The sequence below is a fragment of the Saccopteryx leptura genome, chromosome 3 (assembly GCF_036850995.1).
Source record: "Saccopteryx leptura isolate mSacLep1 chromosome 3, mSacLep1_pri_phased_curated, whole genome shotgun sequence".
Lineage (NCBI taxonomy): Eukaryota > Metazoa > Chordata > Mammalia > Chiroptera > Emballonuridae > Saccopteryx > Saccopteryx leptura.
In genome coordinates, this window is record NC_089505.1 from 19,287,073 (window position 1) to 19,314,210 (window position 27,138).

Here is a 27,138-nt window from a genome sequence, read left to right on the forward strand (position 1 = left end):
ACTAAAGTGCTGCAACAAAGAATTGATTCTTCTTATCTCTCTCCCTTCCTGTTTGTCGGTCTCTAGCTGTCCCTCTCTCTGACTCTCTGTCACGGTACAAAAAAATAAAAAAGATACCAACCGTAAGGTCGGTGGATAATGGGAAGCCCAGACCCAGAAACTTTGGCAAGGACTGCCCACAACCAAGCGCGCCAAAAGAAACTTTCCAGGAGCCCTTTGAAAAAAATCGACCGCCTGCCAGCCAGTGAGATTTCACCACGTCATATTAGCTCGACCACTCTAGGGACCTTTTAAATATCTCCCACGTGGGTCACCACTTGCAACTTCCTTGGCCTCCATCTTTCCTTGGGGCCTGGGAACCTCGTTGGGCGGAAGCACTCTATACTCAATAAAGCCTTTTGTTATTCCACACCTCATGGCTCCAGCTCCTTCTTTCTCGGCAGAGAAAAATACCTTACACCAATGACCTATATGTAGCTAGATTCAAGACTATTTCTTGGTCCTATTCTTACTTAACCATACCCTCTCCTTCTGAATCAACTGACTCCACTTGGTTTCTTGGGCATCACATCCTTTCACTTCATTATCTGCTCTTGTCAGTCACTTTTGTTCACTCCTCCTTTTCTCCTTCATCTCTTAATGTGGAGGAGGCCATATCACGGAGCTGAAGCCTCAGCCCTTGGCGATCTCATCTAACCCTATAGCTTAAATTCCATTTATACACTAATGGAGCCCCTTTTCTAACCTCCATCCCAGCTCATTCTCTCAAATTCCAGAATCACAAACCTAACTTCAATTCAATTTTTACATGACTGTCTAATAGATAAATAAAAATGTCTTTTTTTGATACAATAAATATATATTAAAAATGCTCCAAATTGAAATCCTTTTCTTCCCAATCAGATTTGATAGCAAGGCAATCATTTCAGTTGTATAGGCAACCCCTGCCCCCCCCAAAAACAGAGTATTTCTTGACTTCTCTCTCTCTCATAATGCACCAACAATGTCAGGAAGTCCTATTGACTCAGCTTTGAAAATACATCAAGAATTCAATTTCTTCTCACCATATCCACCCAGCCGCCTTGGTGTGAACCATGGTCACTGCTCACAGGTCCAGTAAAATAGTGTCCTGACAGATCTCTTTTTAATATGCGCCTCCTTCTATATGAATCTGCTTCCCACACACTATCCAGACAGATCCTTTTAAAACCTAAGTCAAGGCCCTGGCCAGTTGGCTCAGCGGTAGAGCATCGGCCTGGCATGTGGAAGTCCCAGGTTCAGTTCCTAGTCAGGGCACACAGAAGCAACCCATCTGCTTCTCCACCCTTCCCCCTCTCCTTTCTCTATCTCTCTCTTCCCCTCCCGCAGCCAAGGCTCCATTGGAGCAAAAGTTGGCCCGGGCACTTTGGATGGCTCCATGGTCTCCACCTCAGGTGCTAGAATGGCTCTGGCCACAACAGAGCAACAGCCCCAGATGGGCAGAGGATTGCCCCCTGGTGGGCATGCCGGGTGGATCCTGGTCAGGCACCTGCGGGAGTCTGTCTGACTGCTTCCCCACTTCTAACTTCAGAAACACACACACACACACACACGCACACGCACATGCACACACACAAAATAAGTCAGATCATGTTACTCCTCTGTTCTTTGGAATTCTGTCATGGCTTCATATTTCTTTCAGAATAAAAGCTGAAGATTTTACGATGGCCTTCACAGGTCCCACATGACGACCTTCCATGTCCCTGTCTCCCATTTGTCTCTGACTACTTCTCCCAGTCACCTCCCTTTGCTCACTGCCGCTATGGTGCAGACTCCCTACTGGGCTCTCTCTAACACACCAAGTACACTCATGTCTCTTCTGAACCACTGTGCTCTGATCCTAGCCTACCTTTCTTTTTTCTCAGTACTTACCCCTTTCCATCATATTGTACAATTTATTTATGTGTGTTTATATTTATCACCTATTTTCTCACTAGTATTTAAACTCCATAGAGCAGGGACGAATTTTTCCCTTTTGCTCAGGCTTAGGAGAGTGCTTGGTACGAAAAAGGCCCAGAAATATTTGTTGAGTGAATAAATTGTGGAAATGGGAAGTGTCAGAAGACTATAAACAGATAAACATTAAAATATTTTAAATAAATATTTTAAAATGACAAATAATTTTCAAAATTATTTCCAGCAAACTTTACTGTCAGTTCCAAGCAATATTTTAGAAACAGATTATGAAATGTTCAGAAATAAGGCAGTGGTTACTGTCAATGCTGGTTTACTAAGAGGCCATGGCTTCCTAATTTCATTAGCGTTACTGATAGTACAGCCATAATTATGGTTCAATGGGTTGATTGTTGACTGTTTCAAAATGATATAATGAAAGAATAAGAATTAATGAACTGATGATGGCTGGAAGAAACACTTCTAGAAATGTTTTGTATTCATTGCTAAGTTCTTCAAGAAATTTTCCATAATTCTAGAATTTACATGATTTTGGTTGAGATAGTGGAATAGCTGTATGTCAGAATCACACTTCCCAAAGCTTTTGGTGAAAGAAAAATACTGTCTCTACCATAATAAAATTGGCTTCACTAAACTATTTGCACAAGTACAGGAGGATAGCAGTGACATATTAAAAAAAAAATAGAGACAGAGCCATCTTAAAGTTTTAGTGTAGAGTAAATTTACATACGTCAGTAATCCCTTGAGGATTGGTACATTTCTCTCCCATCTGCTGAGAAATGTGTTACTGGTCATGTTTCTCTTCTACTGCCAGCCTAAGTCCTGGCTGCCTCGAGTCTGCTAATGTGATCTTCATCCAGGTGTCTTCCAATGTCACAAATATTTTGTTGTCTTTTCTCCCATTCTTCCCATTTTGTGGACTGATTCCCAATACTGCATTTTAGATGGATTTTAAGGAATAACTGAAATTACTGTGTATGATCAATTTGCGGTCTTTTCTGAGGAATTGGGAACTAAATGTTTCCAAGACATCTTTCCACCCAGGCGCTATATGATTCTAATAATTTTTAAACAGGTCGACCTGTGAGCCATGTATGCACTTCTGGACTCACCCACATTCCTGCGTATGTCTCCATAATTTCGTCCTGTAAATTAAACCGTTCTTCTCGCTCAATGTCTCGGATGCTAAGGACTCTGGCCCTGTGCTGTCGAAACTGGTGAATCTCCTCTGACTTGTGCATTGCCTTGTACTGATTCAGTTCATTCGTCTGCAGCAGAGGCTCTGTGTTTGTCTTCCTTGATTCAGAAACATCAAAAGAGAGACAGCAATCATTTGGGAACGCTGGAATATACTTGACTTTAGAACTCAAATCATTTAAATCATATATCAGCAGTATGGTGGTCTGAATAAAATCAAATATTAGGAATAGAAAAAATAAACCATTATTTCTAGATGAGCTGTGCTCCATGCACTGAATCACTGATATTTTAGAAAATTATTTTAGGCAAATATCAATAAAATTCGATGCACCATTTGATGAGATGTTTGTAGAACTGGTGTTCAAAAACGCTAAGCCTGTTTTATACGTCTTCCTATTTTTATTTTTATTTTTTGTATTTTTCTGAAGTGAGAAGCAGGTGGCAGAAAGACAGACTCCCTCATGCACCCCACCAGGATCCACCCAGCATTCCCACTAGGGGGCAATGCTCTGTCCATCTAGGCCGTTTCTCTGTTGCAATCAGAGCCATTCTAGCACCTGAAGCGGAGGCCATGGAGCCATCCTCTGTGCCCTGGCCAGCTTTGCTCCAATGGAGCCTTGGCTGCGGGAAGGGAAGAGAGAGACAGAGGAAAAGAGAAGGGGGAAGGTGGGGAAGCAGATGGGCATTTCTCCTGTGTGACCTGGCCTGGCCGGAAATCAAACCTGGGGCTTTCACATGCCAGGCCGATGCTCTCCTGCTGAGCTTATAGGTCTTCCAAACTTACAAATATGTTTGAGTGAGTATTTCTTTATTAATATTATTGTCTAGTTCTTAAGAAAACTGAATCTAAATAAATAATGGCAGTAGATATATTGAGAACTTTCTGTAGCTCAACTCATCTTAAGCTACACATTAAAGCTTTGCAGAAAACATTTAAATGCTTTTAGAATTGACTTAACAAAACATTTGCTAAATTTGAGATGCAAAATCATGTACTTCTAAAAATTTAAATATACTGAAAATCTACTAAGCATTTAATTGCAAATTTCACTTGTTTAGCAACTGCCCATTAGCAATATATCCAAAATTCTATGAACACAGATGTCTATATTAATTATGTTTACTAAAACTTACCGTATATACTGAGTTAAATCCACACATTCTAGTGCTTTTCGAATAAGTCGTGGAGACATTTCCAGAATTGTTGGGGATCGTGAAATCGGCCCTGTTAAAAAAAAAGTCTGAATTTCAAAAAAAAAAAAAATTAACACTTAACTAAATGACTGTTATATCTCATTATAATGGAAAACAATGATTAATTAGACTTGCCTTATGTAATGATTTTAATGTGATTTAATATGACAATTAAAATATAATTAGATTTTATAGTTATCTTCTACTGGTGTTACTATACATACAATACTATAGATAAAACAAAAAGGATCTCTGTTTAGTGACAAATGTGATCACTACAATTTTACTTTTAGATATAAATATATAAATTACACTTTCCTTTTTTTTTAAAAAAAAAAATTGTCCACTTTTATCCTTAGGATAAATATGCAACAATCAGGTTCTTGAGCAGATAAGCCAAATGAAGACCTATCAATCCAAAACACAAATTTGTCTACAGCAGCGGTTCTCAACCTATGGGTTGCGACCCCAGTGGGGTCGCCTAAAGCCATCGGAAAATACATAATGTATATCAGGTATTTACATTCCGAATCATAACTGTAGCAAAATTACAGTTATGAAGTAGCCACCAAAATTATTTTTTGGTTTGGGGTCACGGCATTAGAAAGGTTGAGAACCACTGGTCTATAGTATAACCCTGAACATCACATGGTTTAATTTAGCATTTTTTTCCCAGAATTTTTTATTTCAACAGATGTATTATCTTAGCAAAGGGAGGGATACTCACTGAGAATCTCCTTCCATGAAGCCTGCTCACGCTCCTCCTTCCCGGCCAGGGCAGCTGAGCTCTCACTCATGATGGATTTGGCCAGGTCTCGCATGCCCTTGGTGGCTTGCCACTTCTTCCACAGCAAACTCCCCGACTGTGTCACCTCTCTGCCCTCCAAGGTCCCAGAACCCTTTGTTTCTGGCTCCTTTGTCAAACTCGCAGGTGTTTCTATTACAAGATGAAATGTGCGTTACGGAAAAAGCTTGCATTTTAGGAAATCACATGCAAAAAGGAACAAGGCTCTGGGAGCACAGGTTTGGAGCAAAAGACTTGAAAGCTTCACAACTTCTTACCAGAGCACTAGCTCAAATAATCACTGGTACCTCAGAAGGTCTCACAGATGACCCAGGCGACCAGTAGGTCTGGAAGCTACCTTAGGATATGGATAATGAAACGGTCACATAAAAATAGAAGCTTTTGGCCCTGGCCGGTTGGCTCAGTGGTAGAGCGTCAGCCTGGCGTGCGGGGGACCCGGGTTCGATTCCCAGCCAGGGCACATAGGAGAAGCGCCCATTTGCTTCTTCACCCCTACCCCCCTCCTTCCTCTCTGTCTCTCTCTTCCCCTCCCGCAGCCAAGGCTCCATTGGAGCAAGGATGGCCCGGGCGCTGGGGATGGCTCCTTGGCCTCTGCCCCAGGCGCTAGAGTGGCTCTGGTCGCGGCAGAGCGACGCCCCGGAGGGGCAGAGCATCGCCCCCTGGTGGGCAGAGCGTCGCCCCCTGGTGGGCGTGCCGGGTGGATCCCGGTCGGGCGCATGCGGGAGTCTGTCTGACTGTCTCTCCCCGTTTCCAGCTTCAGAAAAATACAAAAAAAAAAAATAGAAGCTTTTTGGAGGAGAGACAGAACATATAAAGAAGGGATTTCTGAACCACTGGGGCTGCTATTCCTGTGCGCTCCGGAGAAATTGCAGTCTGCCCCAAGTGACAACTGCGAATAGATGGGACCTTCCTCTCCGGAGAGGAAGCCCTGCATTCAGCACTTATCTAAGATTGTCTTAAAACAGACCTGAAAAGGATCTTGCTTTGAAGCTGAAAAGCTGGAAGATTTACTTTTTTAAAGCTATATAATTCTGCTCCCACTGTTCCAGTTACGCATGGCCTAGGAAAAAACAGTAGTCTACCACAACTTCCACATTGTGCAGACGTTTTCCCTGTATTTATCAATTGCAGGTATTTTAATTGGTGCTATATTCTGCTTTGAATGAGATGGGTTAGCGTTTACGAGTATGGTGAAATGTTGAAATAAAAGGAAGAGATTCAGTAATCAGTAATGGTTCTTCAAAAATAGTAAAATTTATGCAGCCCTAGAGTGAGACTGACCAGGAAAAAAAGGTAAAACAAAATTTTTCTCCAGGAAGTTTAACTTAGATAAAATAGACACATTTCTTATCAAACACAACTTACTAACCTTGACACAAGAAGAAATAGAACAGATAAATATCAAGACATATTAGGTACATCTACTGTATGAGTTCAAATATATGAAGTTCAAGAAAAAGTGACTGAGGTCAGAGTAGTAGTTACTTTGAGGAAGGAAATGGCAGAGAAGGGGAATGAAGAGGATTCTGGGATGTAATAAGTATTATATACCTCAGTGTAAAATATATGATTATACACATATATGAGAATTCATCAAGCTGTGGAACTGAGATTTGTATCTTTAATTGCATGAATGTTGGATGACGAGGTCAGGCTTCTATTAGCCCTGTTCTCCATTAGGTCTTGTCCTTGACTTAGAAAGAATTACAATTTTAGCAAAAAATCCTCCTAAACCAGTTTATTGAGAATTCCCCTCCACCCTTGACATCCAATCAAGCTTCTCTTTCTTCCATCCTTGAGCTTTAATCAAGTTCCTCTTCCTTAACCCTTGATACCTAACCAAGTTCCTCTGAGTAATTTTCTCTCCACTCCCTGTTTATTGTTTATAAATGCCCACTTATCCTTGCTGTATTCAGAGTTGAGTACATTCTCTTTTCCATTTGCTATGGTCTTGACTCCTATTGTGGTAGTCTTGAATAAAGTCCAGTCTTTCTTGCCATTTTTAATAAATACCCAGTGCGATAATTTTTCTTTTACATATAACTTAGATTATTCTAAAAACAATAACAAAATCTGTAGCTTAAAGAACAAGAACCGTAATCTATTCACTTTTATATCCCTAATATTATTTAATGATCAATTAGTAGATTAAGTACTTTAGGAGTTAGAAATAATTTAAATCCGAAGGTTGTCACTTTTTAGATGTGTGTAATTTAGGAAGAATGAGATGATTCTTTATCTGTAAAGTGAGAATAGTAATGTCTATGTCATAGTTGTTTCAGGGTAAAGTGAGATAATAAACATGAAAAATTTTGAACAGAGCTTATCCCTGGATAACATAATTAGGTTGAAAATGATTTTTTAGAGTGTTTATATTGCAGGAGACAGGTTGTAAGCTGGCAAAGTCCTTAGGCTTAGTTTTAAGACTAAGCCTTTCCCACCTTTTTAATACTAAGATCTTTTCAACATCCTTCTAATACTAAGATCTTTTCAAAACTAAGCTTTTTCCCCACACCTTTGACTGTTGCATGATGGGGGATGGTACACTCTTATGAGGAATCTCATTTATGCCTCAGATAAGTGGCTTTGTATCAGAGACTTCCTTATTTGTATATTGGCTTAAAGGCTTTAATTTTCTACACTATAAAATAAAGCAGACCAGGGGCTCTCTCTCTCTGTTCCTGCCATCAGTATTGGGAGAGACCTCCCAATCTCATCCTCTCAGTGAGTCTATTTTCTTAATTCCACATCATTCTCCCTCAGGACCTGGAATTACTAGCTGCACTGGTTTGCAGCACTATATAAAAAGTTAAGGGACATTATTTTTATAACATTTATTGAATTATTCTCCTGAAGATGTAAAAGTAGAAAAGCATGTTTGGGGATGGGACTGTCACCAGCCTCTGTGGACAGCTCAGTGTGGAGGCAGACAGGTACTCGTGAGAAGACACGGGAATGATGGAGACTGTCGGCATGCTGGGTTCGCTCCTGGGTGGGTTCACTCCTGGCTATCCTCTCTGTATTTAGCAAATTACCAAGCAAATTACTCTGGGCCTTTGTCCTTCTTGGTGAATTGAAAAATAATACTACATATCAATGGGTTGATGTATTAAATAAAATAATTAGTATTTCACAGGTGTAGGCCCAAGGCAATCACTCAATAAAGGTAGTTAACTTGATTTCTATGATTCTTACTGTCATTATTTATAGTATTTTTCTGGTTCTTAGAAAGGTGCCAGGGGTGTGTAGTAGGCAGCCTGCTTTTAAGTTTGCACACTGCTTGCTACCTTCTGGCCAGGCTGCACCCTTCTTTCTGGTTTCCTCTCTTCTTCAATGGGGAAAAATCATATCTACTGAATGGAAAAACTAAACATATGTTTGGCAAGAAAAAAAACTCAGGATCTATTTTTTTATAGGAGTTTTGGTGACTTTTTACAGTCTTTAAGATAGCTTGATTCTGAAATGTTTTCTTTTGACCAAGTGTGACTTGTGACAATGTCTTAAGAGGTGTAGTAACAGCCCCATGCTCGGAGGCAGCCGGGCCAGGGTTCCTGACCTTCTTCCGCGGGTCTCGTCGGGCTTTCTGTCGTGGACCCAGGCCCGGCCTCAGTTTCAGGAGCTTTCTTAATGTATTTGCTCAGGTAACGCAGACGAGCCTGAGAAGCCTGAGGAACAAGCATGATCAACAAACAACACAGGCAACATCTTAATGGCACTCAAAGCAACAACCACCACCACATGGAAAATGTGAATGAATGAGGCAGTTTGAATCAGGTCAGCTCTTCTTAGTTATCAAATAAACTCAAATTCTGGAACATCCTTGTTTTTGACAGTTATTTCTGAGAACTAACAAAGTGGTTCTAATATTAATGCACTTATATCTATTGTCTCCTGAACCATTTTTGATTTGCGACAATCACTGAATTGGGACATAAATGCATATAAATAATGCTTCACTATGGCAATTATTCTTATATAAAATATAAGGGGGGGAGACATGCAGTGTAGCATATCTACCACAAGGGGCAGTGTGTGTCTGTGTGTGTGTGTGAGTCTGTCTGTTCAAAGTATTGATACATAATAGGACATATAAAGCAGTTTTAGGCTTTCTGACTTGGGAGTGTTAAGGACAGACAGTGTTCAGCCCAAGCTATGTAAAATACTGGGGTCACTCACAGTTTGGGTCAATAAGTGGCACCATTAAGTGCTTTGATTTTGCAAGTCATCAGGGTATCAGGAGGATAAACATTTCACAATGTGTCCGAATATGGTCTTAACGTCTAGTCAGCCGATGTCTGGGAAAGTTCTAGATACCGTTCCTAAAGGGAAGACTGTGTGGTTTTACCAACACAGCACTTCCTTCCAACCACGCCAAGGAATGAAAGGGAAACGCACAACTTTGCAAACCCCAGTGACCTTGATTGCTCGTCCTGGCTCGGCCATTTCCCAGGCTTGCTTCATGGCTCGGATCTCGTCTGCTCGTTCCGTATCTTTTTTCACTTCCAGGAAGTCTGCTTCGTTGTATTCCGTGACCAACCTCAAAACCCAGTAGGGCTTATTTGGGTCTTCTTGTTGGGGGTGAATAGTGGACAGCTGATAAAACAAAAGAAAACCTTTTGGGTCAGATGTTTTCCTTCTTTCAAAATGGTTCAGATTTAACCCTTTGTTTTGAAATTTCTTGGTTAAGTGGTTACCCAACAGAAATGAAAACATTTATTCACAAAAAGGCCTGGACAAGAACATTCACCATGGCTTGTGTAGGTCATGGGGTTTCTTATATCACTCTTATAATGTCTGATGACCACGGATACTGTCCGCTCTAATGGGACATCTGGCCAAAGGTGTTTGAGTCATACATTGCTAATGCTGAGGGGTTATTTAGAAGCAATCCTTTATCTTGAGGAAGATCATTTCCCAAATGCACACTCTGCAAAGAAGCTTCGAGCAGCTGATGAGATTCTACTGGCTTGCCACATTTTATACCAACTGCCTCCTATATAGTAAGAGCTGATTGCAAGAAGATAACCATAGTTCTTGAGCACAAAAGCTGTTGGCACTATCCCTCTATTTACCATTGCACTTCCTGCAGCTACCCTAGGATGTGTGGGATTTCTTGTTGTTTTAGTCATTTGTGTGTGTATTCCGTTCTGTCCCCAAGAGAATTGCCTCCATTTTGACTGACATACAATGCATGGCTCCAACTCATTTTAACAGTTTCAACAATGGCATTTTGTGAAAATGCATCTGATCCTAATTTTCTATAAAGCTCCTCGCATTTATCCAGGAGCCTACAAAACAATCCCAACATGAAAACTGATGGGCACCTGGGATTGCACCACAAATGCAGTCAAAGAGCTGGTGAACTGGCTTCTGAGTGAGCCCAGCTCCTGTTTGCCGTATCTGAAGAGCACCCATATCCCTTGTTCCTACACCACCAATTGTTTAAATTGGGATTCCTCTTCCTTGCACTGGATTCATGCAGCCCATTAAGGCCAATATTTCTCTGAAGAATGTCATCCTTAATTTGTCCCCATCATAACGAGGAAGGAATAGTTCTTTCTTCTGCAGCCATTCCTTTTCTCCTAGGAAATTTCTGCAAGATGAAAAGACAACTTTTCAACCCTGTTAATGCAGAGCTTTGGGTCTGTTGCTCATAATGTCTGTACTAATGACCATGTCTGTCATCAATACTCACTCCTGTAGTCTTTTCTGGTTGAAGAAATAAACACTTTTTCCCCTGCTGTGTTTCTGATTTTACTTACAGCAGGGGTCCCCAAACTACGGCCAGGCCCGCGGGCCGCATGCGGCCCCCTGAGGCCATTTATCTGCCCCCCACCGCACTTCCGGAAGGGGCACCTCTTTCATTGGTGGTCAGTGAGAGGAGCATAGTTCCCATTGAAATACTGGTCAGTTTGTTGATTTAAATTTACTTGTTCTTTATTTAAAATATTGTATTTGTTTCCGTTCTGTTTTTTTTTTACTTTAAAATAAGATATGTGCAGTGTGCATAGGGATTTGTTCATAGTTTTCTTTATAGTCTGGCCCTCCAACGGTCTGAGGGACAGTGAACTGGCCCCCTGTGTAAAAAGTTTGGGGACCCCTGACTTACAGCCTTCTCAGCCTCCATTGCCACATCCTGTTGACTGAAGCTTCTGCCTGAGTCACACTTCCATGTGGGGAACGTCCATTAACATAAGTATCTATTAAAGCTTGTACACCTCCGTGGGATGAGAAAGTCAGCAGAGCTTTGTTTCAGAGAAGCTGGAAGAGCCTCCGAGGTCTCCCTGGAGACTTGCTGGAGTGTCTTCAGGGCACAAAGACGGTGAGCCCAGCTTCCAATCCGTAGGGATTCTAGGATCAGCTGGACCACCTTTCCCTTTAGTGTTTTTATCTTCAACTTCTAATTTTTCCTGGAAATGTTGATTGTCTTTTTTCTTTGGAGACATTTTATTCTCAAATTTCAAGTATGAATTAATATGACTTGGTAAAGTATAGAATGACTCTCCTAATTTTGTGGTTCAACTATTTGTATCGATAGCCCGAACTTTCTCTCCCAGAAAACTCTTTCTTTCTGATTTCACATGACACTGTTTCAGAGATCTGATGGTTTGTTTCACAAGTTTCTGTTTTAACCAGCCCCTCATGCTTTTATTTTCAATATTCGAGAACTAGGCTCATGTGGAGTGAATGTAAACTCATTTCATCCTGATTGCCAAAACAGCCTTTGAAACAAAGTTTACAGTGCTTTTAAAATAGGACATAAATGCTCCCTTTTGTAAGTCCCGTGGGAGCAGAAGTGCTAACTTTCAAAATTCCAATCAGAAAATCCTAGTTGCTGGAGCTATGGTGTTTTTGTTTCACTTTGGTTCCGTTTACATCTTACTTTGCTTGTGTGAAATCCTCTCTGTAGACTGGTGTGGCTTGTCACCCACTGATGTTTCGGTGAGCTTCCCTCTCTGCTTCCCCCGAAGACTGCATTATAGGATGCAGGCTGCAACTGCTCCGGCAGCATTGGTGACTTACCTCTTCCTGTTCTTCACATGAACTGGGGGTGGCCTGCAGCAGGTACCTCTGCTCTCAGTGGAAATCATATATGGCTTATTTACTTCTCAAGGTTGCCAAGGGTAGACTCCAACAACTAAGAAATCAAATCTCGGGCCCTGGCCAGTTGGCTCAGCAGTAGAGTGTCGGCCGAGGGTGTGGAAGTCTCAGTTTTGATTCCCAGCCAGGACACACAGGAGAAGCGCCCATTTGCTTCTCCACCCTTCCCCTTCTCCTTTCTCTCTGTCTCTCTCTTCCCCTCCCACAGCCAAGGCTCCATTGGAGCTATGCTGGCCTGGGCGCTGAGGATGGCTCCATGGCCTCCACCTCAGGTGCTAGAATGGCTCCAGTTGCAGTGGAGCAATGGCTCAGATGGGCAGAGCATTGCCCCCTGGTGGGCTTGCCAGGTGGATCCTGGTCGGGCGCATGCAGGAGTCTGTCTGTCTGCCACCCCCCACTTCTCACTTCGGAAAAATACACACACACACACACACACACACACACACACACACACACAGAAATCAAATCTTGGAAATGCAAGTGGGCTTTTTTTATTATTATTATTATTATTGGAGAGTTTGGGACAAGTGAGCAATAATCTTCAAAAATGAACAATCATTTTTCTTTAAGTGTTTATTTCACTGGTGGTACCAATAGCCTATTTAGTTAATCCAACTGGAAACCTAGGAGATATCCTTTATTTCTTGCTCCTAATCATCTGCTTTGAATTTATAACTACATAGCCTGTTTGTTTCCTACAATAGATAGCTCTTTGTCTTTGTCTTCCTTTCTTTTGACCTCTATGTACCTGGGACAGCCAGCACTCCCTTACCTGGACAATTGCAGTACTTTCCCAAGTGGTTTCCTTATCTCTATTCTTTCCCCCTTTAAATTCATACTCTTGGAAGTCACCAGGGTGTATATAATGTAAATCTGATCATGACAACACACTTTTTAAATCTTTGACCTCACAGCCCTGTTTACCTGAAGCAATGATCACAAATGATGGGAAGAAATCTTCCTCATAAGTATTTTGTTCTGAGTTCATTATTCTCTAATAACTTGAATGTGAATATCCTTAGGCCTGTGCTTGCCTCCTCAAATTGCTTACCCACATCTTATTCCTCACCCCTCATCACTGTCATTATCTAACTGGCCCAGAAGGAACTGGGATTCGGGATCCCTGGGCTATACACAGAGTCCCAGATTCTAATGAGGCGTAAAAGCTCTCTTCCATCCAATACCCTTCCAGCCTCGTATCTCACACTTTAATAATTCAGAAACACACACACACACTCACACACACACACACACATTGTGTTAGATTTTGCCTCAACATGTCCTTGCTCATTGTCTCAATTTAGAACTCTTCCTTTAAGAAGAAGCTAGCATAGATACATATATTTTTCACTACTGCACATTCAATCCCTAACACTAAAACTGTTTACCTTCAGTCTCCTCCATTAGACTGTGACATTTTTTTGAGAGTAAGACCTATATATCAATACTATTAATATTAGAAACCCAAATCCCCTAATCAGTCTTACATATTAAAAGTTAAATTAATGTTTTTTGATGCTAAATGAGGGAAGGTTGCTCGCGGAAGGTGTCTAAGAAATGTCCACAAGCTATCTATATGGCTGCTGAAAACAGGGAGATGGAGATTTTCACAGTTTTGTCTTCAGGACAGATGGACGTGTTGAGACCCAGGGAACCTAAACTTATTAAGCAACTCCCATAAGAAAAAGTGTCACACCCACCTGTGGCTCAGAGCGAGGTGCTTGTTTGTCCTTGGCTGCCTTTTCTTTCTCAGAAGACTTTTCTTTGCCTTTCCTTGTGATTTTGGATATTCCCGAAGATTTCTGCCCCTCAGTAACAGCATGGAAGTCTGAGCTTCCCATGGCAATTAATTCCTCATGTTTTTCTCCATGCACTAGAGAGACATAAAAAGGAAACCAATGAATCATGACATAATAATACAATTATGTCATTTAGGAACAAAAAAAAAAAAGCAAATCAAGAAAAAGTGGAAGGCATTTGGGTTTTCTGGGTTTTTTTTTTAAAACAAGAAAATTGATCTTTTATAAAAATCTGTGACTCCTTTTTATGAAATAGAGAAATAATTCATATACCATAAATTTACCATAGAAGTGTATAAATCAGTGGGTTCCGAAATATTTATAAGTCTATACAACCATCACTACTATCTAAATAGTTTCTAATGTGGGTGTTTTCAGTTCCTTTTCTTGCCTTGGCTAGTATCTCCAAAACAATATTGAGTTGATGATTCATCTCTGCTCTAATATTTATTATTACCTTTCTACTTACTTCGGGTTTGTTCTTTCTTTTCTAGTTTTCTAATTTTTTAAGGTGGAAGCTTAAGTCATTGATTTGAGATCATTCTTCTTTTTAAATGTAGGCATTTATAACTATAAATTTCTCTCAGTGTTGGTTTCATTGCATTTCATAATTTGATTTTTTTATTCATCTTTATTGCTAAATTTGTCTTATGATGAACTTTATTTCCTCATGTGGATACAAGTTACTGCTTAGACTTTTTTTTTCTTTTTTTAGTTTTAGTTTGAAGAACTTTCTTTAGTATTTCTCATAAGGCAAGATTGTTAATAACAGTTTTTCTCAATTTTTGTTTTTCTGGGAATGAGACTTTGAAAGAGATTCAGTGCCATTCCACTCTTTCTGGTGGCTGCCAACCCTCTATCAAGAATACAGGCTATTAATTTTCAAGGCTACTGTGGAGCTGGAGACTGGGAGATGGACTGGGGCAAATTAAAATGCTACAAACCTCACTGTTTTTAAAAGAGACTTGGCTGTTTTATCTGAATGAAATTTTTGTTAATTTCCATACATCTGAAAAAGTTGACCGATTATTTCTGCCAGTTTTTTGTTTCTTTGTTTTTATGGAGCAGCTAATTTTTGGAGTCCTTATGCTTCTGTTTCCACTGCTGTTTTCCCAGATTTGTTTTCTTATTTGAACCTTCTGCGTTATCTCTGTGTGTGGTTTGTCTGTGGCAGAATACCGAGAGAATAAAGAACTCAGAAAGGCCAGGTCTCACGGTTGCCTGGAGAGACTTCGTCGCAAAAGCATGAAATTACAAAAAACTCTGTAAAGGTAGGTGATATTTCAGTCTAAGCGCTCATCTCTTAAGTATGATGAGCAGAATAAATAAAACAGACTGAGTTCATTGTGAACAGAAAAGTAAAAAAAAAAAAAAAAACACCACAGAAAGAAAATAAGGTGATATTCAAGTTTACTAGGATCACTAGACTGTCTGGCACATAGCAAGTGTGTACCTTCCACCTTCCTTCCATGGTTTAAATATATAGACTAAAATAATTTCCATATTTTTAATGGCATACAACATGGTAATCTTTTCTCCCATGAATTACAAGTTCTCTAAAGGCCAGAATATCATTGTATTTTTCTTTTTTTTTTTTTTTTTTGTATTTTTCTGAAGCTGGAAACGGGGAGAGACAGACAGACTCCCGCATGCGCCCGACTGGGATCCACCCGGCACGCCCACCAGGGGCGACGCTCTGCCCACCAGGGGGCGATGCTCTGCCCCTCCGGGGCGTCGCTCTGCCACGACCAGAGCCACTCTAGCGCCTGGGGCAGAGGCCAAGGAGCCATCCCCAGCGCCGGGGCCATCTTTGCTCCAATGGAGCCTTGGCTGCGGGAGGGGAAGAGAGAGACAGAGAGGGAGGAGGGGGGGGGTGGAGAAGCAAATGGGCGCTTCTCCTATGTGCCCTGGCCGGGAATCGAACCCGGGTCCCCCACATGCCAGGCCGATGCTCTACCGCTGAGCCAACTGGCCAGGGCCTCATTGTATTTTTCATTTTAAGCTCCTACTTTCACCTAATATGCAGGCAGTCATCCTCCCCCCATCCCCCCAGGTTACAAACGAGATAGATTCTGTAGTTTTGTTTTTAAGTTAAATTTGTAAGTAAGTTGGAACAGGTACATTTACCTATTAAATGCAACTTAGATGTTTGTCTTAACATAGTATATGTTTTTACCTTTCTGTGCATATAAATACTTGAACATTTTCAACTACAACGTTAAACAATCTTGTGTGATGCAGAAGATGATGGACTTGTTGGAGAGGTTGGGACTGGTGTTAGAGAGTCAGGGTTTGATTCTGCAGCTGAGTCTGTTTCTTGAAGGATTCCCATCAAGGAAGGTTTGTATAGAGCTTTTTTTTTTTTTTTTTTTTTTTTTTTTTGTATTTTTCCAAAGTTGGAATCGGGGAGGCAGTCAGACAGACTCCTGCATGTGCCCAACCGGGATCCACCCAGCATGCCCACCAGGGGGCGATGCTCTTTGCCCATCTTGGGGCGTCGCTCTGTTGCAACCAAAGCCATTTAGCACCTGAGGCAGAGGCCACAGAGCTATCCTCAGCGCCCGGGCCAACTTTGCTCCAATGGAGCCCTGGCTGCGGGAGGGGAAGAGAGAGACAGAGAGGAAGGAGAGAGGGAGGGGTGGAGAAGCAGATGGGCACTTCTCCTGTGTGCCCTGGCTAGGAATCAAACCTGGGACTCCTGCACACCAGGCCAATGCTCTACCACTGAGCCAACCGGCCAGGGCCTAGAGCTTTTCTTTGTCTCATAATAAATGGCCCTGTAGCATCTCAGGACTTTGGTAACTGTATGGTAAACTTTGGTGAACCTCTTTGTATCAGGACCTTATACCTCCAACTCTGCCATTCTGCTTCAATGAGATGAAAATCATCAGCTCAATCTTTTGTAGAAAACTTTTTTTGGTTCTGGAGTTTCTAGGTTCCTGTTTTCTTCCCTAAATAAATCTGCTATTCTAGTTCCATAATGTTTTCATTAGTTAGTTCTTTGCCATGGGAGCCAAGTAACTCTATGATATAATTTTCACTGATGTCCAACTGCAGTTGATTACCAATAGCCCTTATGGAGCTCATTCATAAGTACAAGTTGTACATAAGTCAGATGTTTGTAACTCAGGAACTTACTGTAATGCTCAGAATATGTACTCATTATTGGATAGTTTGTCATATGTAAAGCTTTATAGGGAATCTGCATGTGATGGGAATGTATATATCAGTAAAACTAAATATCCTATTGATTCAAAAATTATAAAAAGTGTGACCTCCATATCCAGTATATTCATGTAATTAGAAGAGCTATAGAGGGAAGGACCATTGGAATAAATTAATATACCCTTTGCAGAGAGACATGTCTGGAGAGGATCTGTTGATAAAATGAGCTTGAGAAAATCTTTAGCTTTATGCCTTTAGATATTTTCTTACATTATCTTACACATACCTAGAATACAGTGGACAGAAGTCTTCAGTGAATAATAAAACTTATAGAAATATAATTTTGATCTTATTATTAAAATTCAGTGCTTAAATTTACATATCCAGGAACTAAAAACTGGTTGGGATATGAACATTAATAAAATTTCTGAACTAGCATACTTGTGTAGAACAAAGTATACATTTATCAATTATAATCACACTTGGGAAATAGAAATAGGAATGTATATATTATAATATAAATATATATAACTGTTTTGTTTCTTCAAAGACCTTGAATTGAGAATGACAAAGTTTATATGTGTTTTTGCAAAACTGCTAATTGTAAATAAAAGCAGAAAATGTCACTAAGTACAGTACTATCCTCTCAAGATCCTCCAATTTCTATTTCTTTCAGTGAGAGCTGTCTCAGTAAGCAATTTTTATAGAATTTAGGTATAAAAATGTAACTATAGGTGGCACTGTTGCCTCATGTTAACCAGAAGCCAAGCTTTCTAATAATTCGTATTTATGATACAAATATCTTAGGTTGTATGTACATAGCTATAATTCAGGCCTTACTTTGTATTATAGATTATAACAATGTAAACTTTTATAAACAATTAGATTATATATTTTATTTTTCATAACAATTTACTTGAGTTTAAATGAGTTAAGTGGGGCCAATATTTTCATTGACTTTAGGATGTACCTAAAATTTTAAATTGGGTCACCAATATACTAATGAACAGCATACCTGAACAATTTCTTCTTGATATAAAAAGTATTTATAATTAAGTAAGCTAAGTCATAATTAGAAGAAATTAGCAACTTAATTTTTCTAAAATATATTATACCCTTAACATAGACACAGGCAACAAGATGGTGACAGCCAGAGGGAGAGAAAGGGGTTGGGAGGCAGGTGGAAGCGGACAAAGTGGGGGAAATGGAGTTGGGAAGAGACTTGGCTTGGGGTGATGAGCACACCAATGCACCGTGCAGATGAGGTTTTGTTGAGTCGTACACTTGAAACCTACATGGTGACATGGCGAACCAATGTCACCTCAGTAGATTCAATTTTTAAAGAAGTTTGAAGGTTCTGAGTTGTAAACTCTTCATAGAAATTGGCATATTGGATTTATTTTATATTAAAATATATTTTAATAATTAATATTAAAATAATCCAATATATTTTATTGGATTTATTTTAAACAAATAAGCTATCTAAAAGTTCACATTTATAAGTATATTAAAGACATTATTCTAAATTCAAAAGCTGCTAATTTTTTTAAAAAGATTGGCCCACATAGTCTTTCAAGTAGAAAATTTCCTAGTTTATTTTAAACACAATTCAATTCCGAATTTCTTTGCTTGCTGTTTTAAGAGCTGCTCATTCACTCACAAAATTGTCAAATATGATGTCAAAAAAGATATAATTATTTCTAAAGACTTATTTTCAAGTTTGAATATGTAATAAAAACAGAACCACTTTTTAGTGTTACTAGGTTCTAGGAAATTTACAGATATTATCTTGAACTGTCACATTAACCTTAAAAGATAGGAATTATTATTCTAATATTCCAGGTAACAAATAAGCCAGGTTCAGGTAGTCAAACCCAGGGTAGTTAAGTTGCTATGCTGTATTTCTTTTTTTTTTTTTTTTTTTTCTGAAGCTGGAAACAGGGAGAGACAGACTCCCGCATGCGCCCGACCGACCTGGATCCACCCGGCATGCCCACCAGGGGCAACGCTCTTCCCACCAGGGGGCGATGCTCTGCCCCTCCGGGTCATCGCTCTGCCGCGACCAGAGCCACTCTAGCGCCTGGGGCAGAAGCCAAGGGGCCATCCCCAATGCCCGGGCCATCTTTGCTCCAATGGAGCCTCGGCTGTGGGAGCGGAAGAGGGAGACAGAGAGGAAGGAGGGGAGGGGGTGGAGAAGCAAATGGGCGCTTCTCCTATGTGCCCTGGCCGGGAATCGAACCCTGGTCCCCCGCACGCCAGGCCGACGCTCTACCGCTGAGCCAACCGGCCAGGGCGCTGTATTTCTTTTTTAATATCGACTTCTTTTTAAAAACTTAATTCATATTATTAATTTGGTAGCATTATTTAACTATGTTTTTACACTATTCTTTTTCATAAATTATACCACTGTTTTCATTTTAGATTTTTTTCTTTCTTTTTATAGAGACAGAGAGAGAGTCAGAGAGAGGGACAGACAAGGACAGACAGACAGGAACGAAGAGAGATGAGAAGCATCAATCATTAGTTTTTCATTGCGACACTTTAGTAGTTGTTCATTGATTGCTTTCTCATATGTGCCTTGACCACGGGCCTTCAGCAGATCAAGTAACCCCTTGCTCGAGCCAGCGACCTTGGGTCCAAGCTGGTGAGCTTTTGCTCAAACCAGATGAGCCTGCACTCAAGCTGGCGACCTTGGGGTCTCGAATCTGGGTCTTCCACATCCCAGTCCGATGCTCTATCCACTGCGCCACCACCTGATCAGTCTCATTTCAGATATTAATACTTTTCTTTGTTTTTCCCTCTAGGATTTTTAACATGTATTCATTAATCTACCTAAATATATTAAAATAGATGGTTTGTTATTGTGGTTTGTTTACTAGAAATCCATCAGTGTTTAATAACTTGAAGTTAAGAAACTTAAAATATCTCAAGGAAAAATATAATAAAATCATTTACACAAACTTTTGTGTTCACCAAAAATATATAGACAGCTCCCTAAATAAAGACATTTATTGAGGACACAAGGAAGATCTGAAATTGGTAGTACTGCAATTTTTTCCCCAGTTTAAAAGCCCTTGATGAATAGTTAACTCCTATTCAAAATTCTAGCTATGCTAGTAACTAGCTGTATGATCATAGGCAAGTTACTTAAACAGTCTGTGCTTCAGTTTTCTCATTTGTAAAATGATAATACTTATAGCATCTACCTCATAGATTTATAAGGAGGATTAATTATGTCAGTATACGTAAAACCCTCGAAAGCATCTGGCATAAATGTTTGCAATTACTACCAGTACCACTGTTAGCACTATGACAATACTCCAGCTAGAAAATCTCTTAAGAGTTCACATAGTACAGTGGAAAGGTTCCAGGCATTGGGATAAGGGGAGTTGGGTTAAAACTTTTAATCTGCTCCTTCCCAGGTGTGCAACCTTAAGCAAATTATTTACAGCATCATAAAATAAGGATATTGTAACTATCTCCCAGAGTTTTTGTGAGAATTGATAGTAATGTATAAAAAGTTCTTAGTAGAGTAAAAAGCTCTTATTAGCAGGAAACAAAATACACTGCTCACAAAAATTAGGGATCAAGGAACGTGCAGATACTCCAGTACTTTCAGCCTTTTGTATAGTACATTTTCACCAATGAAATTAAAGTTGGTTTTGCATCTAATTTGCATAATCAAACAGCTTTCTTTGACTTGTCATTCACTTTTCTGATGTTCTTGTTTAATTAAAAAAAATAAAATGCTTCTTTTTTTATTGTTTCATATTCATTTTGAAATGTCCCTTAATTCTTGTGAGCAGTGTAGTCATGATAATTAAACTTCTAGGTCTCTCCAGAGGTTTTTTTTTCTTTTTACAAATAAAGTGCATTGTTTTTTATTTTTAAATTTAAAAACTATGTGTTATTTTAAAACATCTAATTTATACACCTTAAATTAGTTTTTTAGATACTGAATAATATAAATAAGAAAGTAAGGCCCTGGTGGGTTGGCCCAGTGGTAGAGCATTGGCCCTGGTGTGCGAATGTTCCAGGTTTGATTCCTGATCAAGGCACACAGGAGAAGCACCCATCTGCTTCTCCACCCCTCCCCCTCTCTCTTCTCTTTCTTTCTCCCTCTTTCTCTCTCTCCCTTTCTCTCTCTCTCTCTCTCTCTCTCTCTCTCTCTCTCTCTCTCATCTCCTCCTCTCCTGCAGCCATGGCTCAATTAGAACAAGTTGGCCCACAGTGCTGAGGATGGCTCCATGGCCTCTGCTTCTGGCGCGAAAAAAATGGCTCCTGTTGCAAAGGAGCTAGTGCCCCAGATGGGCAGAGCATTGCCCCCTAGTGGGCTTGCAGGGTGTATCCTGGTTGTGGCGCATGCAGGAGTCTTTCTCTACCTCCCCTCTTCTCACGAAATACATTTTAAAAATTTCAAAAAAGTAAAATTACTAATAATTCCAGTCCCAAGAAATGATCACATTAACATTTCTGGTAAATACTCTTCCAGCTTCTCTCTTCACTCATATATATGTTTTCCACTTCTATACTGTTTTATCAATAGTTTAATTAAGCTGTTCTACTGCCATTGTTTTTTCTGTTTTATAAATATTTTTTAATTACAGCTGACATACAATATTATATTAGTTCAGGTGAACAACCCAATGATCAGACATTTATTTAACTTTCAAAGTGACCATCCATATAATCACAGTGCCCATCTAACACCACACAGTTACTATAATGTTATTGACTATATGCCTTATGCTGTACTTTACATCCCTGTGACGACTGTGACTATTCTGTAACTACCAACTTGTACTTCTTATTCCCTTCACCCACTTTTTCCACCCAGTCCCCCAAACCTCTCCCATCTGGCAACCATTACAATGTTCTCCGTATCTATGAGTCTATTTCTGTTCTGCTTGTGTCATTTGTTGTTTAGATTTCACATATAAGTGAAATCAGGTGGCTTTTATCTTTGTCTGACTTGTTTAACTCAGCACAATGCCCTCTAGGTCCATCCATGTTGTTGCAGATGGAAAGATTTCATTCTTTTTTATGACTGAATTACATTTCATTGTTTATATGCATCACTCTGTCCATCCATCGATGGACACTTAGGCTTCTTCCATATCTTGGCTACTGTAAATAATGCTGCAATGAACACATATCCTTTCAATTAGTGTTTTGGGTTTCTATGGATAACTATCTAGAAGTGGAATCTTTTGCCTCTTGGGTATAAAGTTTATTGTGTCCAGTATAGGTACTGCTACCCCAGCTTTGTTTGTTTCCATTTTTATGAAATATTTTCTATCTCTCTACTTTCAGTCTGTGTATATATATTTTTTAAGTGATTGGAGAGGAGATAGAGAGACAAACTCTCTCTCTCTCTCTTTTTTTTTTTTTTTCTGTATTTTTCTGAAGCCGGAAACAGGGAGAGACAGTCAGACAGACTCCCACATGTGCCCGACCAGGATCCACCCGGCACACCCACCAGGGGTGATGCTCTGCCCACCAGGGGGCGATGCTCTGCCCCTCCGGGGCGTCGCTCTGTTGCGACCAGAGCCACTCTAGCGCCTGGGGCAGAGACCGAGGAGCCATCCCCAGCGCCCGGGCCATCTTTGCTCCAGTGGAGCCTCGGCTGCGGGAGCGGAAGAGAGAGACAGAAAGGAAGGAGAGGGGGAGAGGTGGAGAAGCAAATGGGCGCTTCTCCTGTGTGCCCTGGCTGGGAATCGAACCCAGGACTTCTGCATGCCAGGCCGATGCTCTACCACTGAGCCAACTGGCCAGGGTCTGTGTATATTTTTTTATTTGAAGTGTCTTATAGGCAATAGCTGTAAGGATGTTCCACTGAGACTATTAGTCACAAGGCAACCCCGAACAGATTTGTGCTTTCTTACTCCAGTCCTTGTTCTCTATCAGAAATGTTCCTTACTCAGCAGCAAGCAGACATTGGCCATGGGTCAAAACGCCTTGCTTCATGGGGAAACAGTGTGTCATTCCCACCATTGATTCAAACCAGAGCATCAGCACCAACTTCTGTGACTATACACTTCTCATAAAAGGTACAAAGTTTATGTTAATTATGGATTTCAATGAGCCAGTGGCTGGGAAAGAGATGTTCAGCTTCACCCTGGAGCAACCAACCACCTTCGAGGCACCAAAAAGAAGCCCCTACAATTTTTTTTTCATATGATGAAAACTTTTAAGATATACTCTCTTAGTTATTTTAAAATATATAATAGAGCATTGTTAATATAGTCACCATGTTATACATTATACTTCAAAGACTTAGTTACCTTCTAACTGGAAGTTTGGGGAAGAAGCAGGAAGCATCAACTTGTAGTAGTTGCTTCCTGTATGTGCCTTGACCAGGCAAGCCCAGGGTTTTGAACCAGTGACCTCAGTACTCCAGGTCAAAGCTTTATCCACTGTTCCATGACAGATCAGGCTCTATTTTTTATTTTTTGAGGAAAGTTCATATTGTGTTCCAGTGGCTACAGCAATAAACATTCCACCAACAGTGGACATTCTTGCCAACACTTGTTATTTCTTGTCTTTTTGGGGATAACCATTCTAAAAAGTAGAAGGTGATGTTTCATTGTGGGTTTGATTTGCATTTCCCTGATGGCTAGTGATGTCAAGAGCCTTTTCATGTGCCTGTTGGCCATTTTGATGTCTTCTTTGGAAAGATGTCTATTCAAATTTTTATCCCTTTTCAATCTTTTGTTTGTTTGGGTTTTGCTATTGAGTTTTCTGAGTTCTTTACATATTTTGGATACTAACTCTCAAATATATAATTCACAAATATTTTCTCCCATTCCATGAACTTCACTTTCATTTTGTTGATGGTTTGTTTTGGGGGGGGCTTGCTGTGAAAAAGCTTTTTAATTTAATATAGTCCCACTTGTTTATTTTTGCTTTTTCTTTTGGTGTCAAATCCAAAAAGTTATCGCCAAGACCAATGGTAAGGAACTGACTCCCTATGTTTTCTTCCAAGAATTTTATGGTTTACAGTCTTAAGATCAAGTCTTTAATTCATTTTGAGTTGATAATGTTTTAATAACTATATGATAAACTTATTATTAAATATTTATATGAAATACTAAGTGCATAAATAAAATATAGGGTGACATACCTTTGTTCTCATATTTCTCCAAGTCTTTTAGTGCTTGAACAAATACCTTTTGATTTTCATTGAGAGGCCAACTGTCATACAATACCAAACACTGTATAATATACTTGTAAGCCTTTGAAATAAAATGCAACATTTAAGCAAAATCAATAAGGATAAACATAATATATGCCCAAGAATTTATTATTTAAGCCATATGATAAATGCAATAATTTTCTGGATTATACATTCATAATTTAATTAAATGTTATCTGATGTTCCTGAAATTCTGTAACACCACAGCTATAAAAGTTTATCTTCACATCCCTACCAATACCTGCCATAATATATTCTATTTATAACTTTTCTATTTGTGTTTACAAATAACATTTATTTATTTTATTTTTGCTAGTTTTATCAGTTTTGAATTAGAATTACATTAATCTCTGAGAAAAGATTGGTTAGCTTATATTGTATTTCTGTTTTCTAGAATATACTCCTTGAAAATTCGTTAGAGCTACCCTGTAAAACCAGCTGGGTCTATGGCTTTTTGGAAAGTAAGACTTTGATTATCATTTTAGTTTTATATCTTTTTCTTTTACTACCAATTTATTATTATTTTTGTTATCATTATATTTTTCTATATTTTAGTAAAATAGCTTCACCATTCCTCTCTTTTCCTCCAAAACTTGTTATTTTTTTTGTTTTAAATTTGCTAGCATAAAGTTGTATATAACACTACACAAAAAAAACTCTGTTGTTTGAAGTTGTATTTTCAGTCAACTTCTTTTTGTTTTATATTTTATTTATTTGTATTTTCTATCTTAATTGGTCTTAGAAGCATGCCTATTTAATTAATTTTTATTTTATTATTATTTATTTTATTTTTTGTATTTTTCCAAAGTTGGAAATGGGGAGGCAGCCAGACAGACTCCCGCATGCGCCGGGCCGGGATCCACCCAGCATGCCCACCAGGGGGTGATGCTCCGCCCATTTTGGGGCGTCGCTCTGCCGCAATCAGAGCCATTCTAGCACCTGAGGCAGAGGCCACAGAGCCATCCTCAGCGCCCAGGCATACTCCGTTCCAATGGAGCCTTGGCTGCGGGAGGGGAAGAGAGAGACAGAGAGGAAGGAGAGGGGGAGGGGTGGAGAAGCAGATGGGTGCTTCTCCTGTGTGCCCTAGCCAGGAATCGAACCCAGGACTCCTGTATGCCAGGCTAATGCTCTACCACTGAGCCAACCAGCCAGGGCCTTTATTAATTTTTTAAAAATACTAGGGTTTATAAATCTTTTAAAATTTTGTTTTCGGTGTTATTAAAATTTTTTCTGTTTATTTTGAGTTAATCTTTTGCTCTTTCTCTAAATTTGTTTCCGCAGTTTAGTTAATTTTTGATCATTTATGCTTTCTGATGACTTAAGTTAAAAGTCAACATTCCATTGATGTGACTTACAAATTTTGGCATCAAGTTTTAACTGTTGTGAGTCCTCTGTATTTTAAAAATTCTTTTTTGTTTTTTTTAACTTAAAATTTAGAATATTTTATTTTGTTTCCACATATTTATGGTATTTTAAGCTGTTTATTAATTTCTATATTATTGCATTTGGTTCTGATCTATACAGTATAGTTCTTTACTGAGGTTTTCTGTCTGAGCTATGAAAAAAATATATTTTCTGTTTATTAGGTGAATATAGATATATTTTCACTTTACCTAATACACATACATATATATATGAGATTAAGCTTATGCATACTTACATTTTTCAAATGCTAGCATTCTTAAATATTTTGTTTTACAACTTGATCTATCAGTTTCTGCGATGTGTGTGCTAAAGTCTTTTACTATTAAACATTAACAGTTTAGTTTTGTTCTGTAGTTCTGATAGTTTCTGTTTTTTATTTATTGAAATTGGAAAGTTAGATGCTTATATGTTTGCTATGGTCAGACCGACTTGTTTTATTCTTCCATTTTTATGTAATATCTTATGAATTCTGTGTATGAAGATATTAAAATACCATCACAGCTCTCTTTTGATTCAACTTTAAACTTTCTGAGGATCCTGACTTTATCTAACTTTAAAATTTTATCTTTTTAATTGATGCATAATCCATTTGTATTTATTGTATTACAGTCATATTAAAATTCATTTCTGGCATTTTATTTTCTTAGCTTCTTATTTATTTTCTAATGAATGGGTAATGTTTTCTTATGTTGCTTTAAATTATGTTTATTATTTTTTATTTCTTTAACTTAAGATATATAAATCACTTTTAATTAATATATGACCCTTTTGAAAGTTAGTGGCTTTTTATAACATAAGATAATCACATACATAACATAAGACAACGAGATCTACATTATAAAGTCAGTGTACAGATTGAATTTTAACATATTTAAAAAATTTACCATAGAGAAATTTCAGTAATGTCCAATTCTTCTATTCCAGTTATGCACTGATGGCATTGCATATGCAAAGCATTACACATAGACAATTTCTTTAAATTTTATTTTATTTTTTTAGAAACCACCCAGACTGTGTCTTCTCCATTAACCCTCTTGAAGGTAGAGAAGGACACTTGTCAATGGCCAATAACAGTTGGCAAAGCAACACCAAAAGCTGGCTTTGTGCTCAGGAGAGAATGCTACACCTGTGCTTTGTTGTTTCGGGTGCTGTACATGTTTAGAGAATTACAGAAATGATCTAAGCATATGCAACACTTCATGAATTTGTGTGTCATCCTTGCACAGGGGCCATGCTAATCTCTGCAGCATTCTAATTGTAGCGTACGTGCTGTCAAAGAGCGCACTACATTGACAATTTTT

General features: G+C 39.1%; 1 protein-coding gene, 1 non-coding gene and 1 pseudogene across 4 annotated transcripts in view; all 3 read right to left on the minus strand.

Moving 5' to 3' along the window:
* The window catches only part of ADGB (androglobin), a 139,311-nt gene that overhangs the window by 2,470 nt on the left and 109,703 nt on the right, over positions 1 to 27,138 (minus strand). For all 3 annotated transcript variants that reach the window (XM_066373049.1, XM_066373048.1, XM_066373047.1), the window contains 7 exons: positions 24,341 to 24,452; positions 13,954 to 14,126; positions 9,569 to 9,745; positions 8,709 to 8,817; positions 5,075 to 5,284; positions 4,288 to 4,378; positions 3,066 to 3,249 (listed from right to left, as the gene is read on the minus strand). In XM_066373049.1, the coding sequence (XP_066229146.1) occupies positions 3,066 to 3,249; positions 4,288 to 4,378; positions 5,075 to 5,284; positions 8,709 to 8,817; positions 9,569 to 9,745; positions 13,954 to 14,126; positions 24,341 to 24,452 (1,056 nt within the window). The remainder of the gene's footprint in view (positions 1 to 3,065; positions 3,250 to 4,287; positions 4,379 to 5,074; positions 5,285 to 8,708; positions 8,818 to 9,568; positions 9,746 to 13,953; positions 14,127 to 24,340; positions 24,453 to 27,138) is intronic.
* Positions 9,835 to 11,279, minus strand: LOC136397058 (calcium-independent phospholipase A2-gamma pseudogene; annotated as a pseudogene).
* Positions 27,019 to 27,120, minus strand: LOC136401987 (U6 spliceosomal RNA). Its single transcript, XR_010750904.1, has one exon. It is a non-coding gene; the product is annotated as a U6 spliceosomal RNA (small nuclear RNA).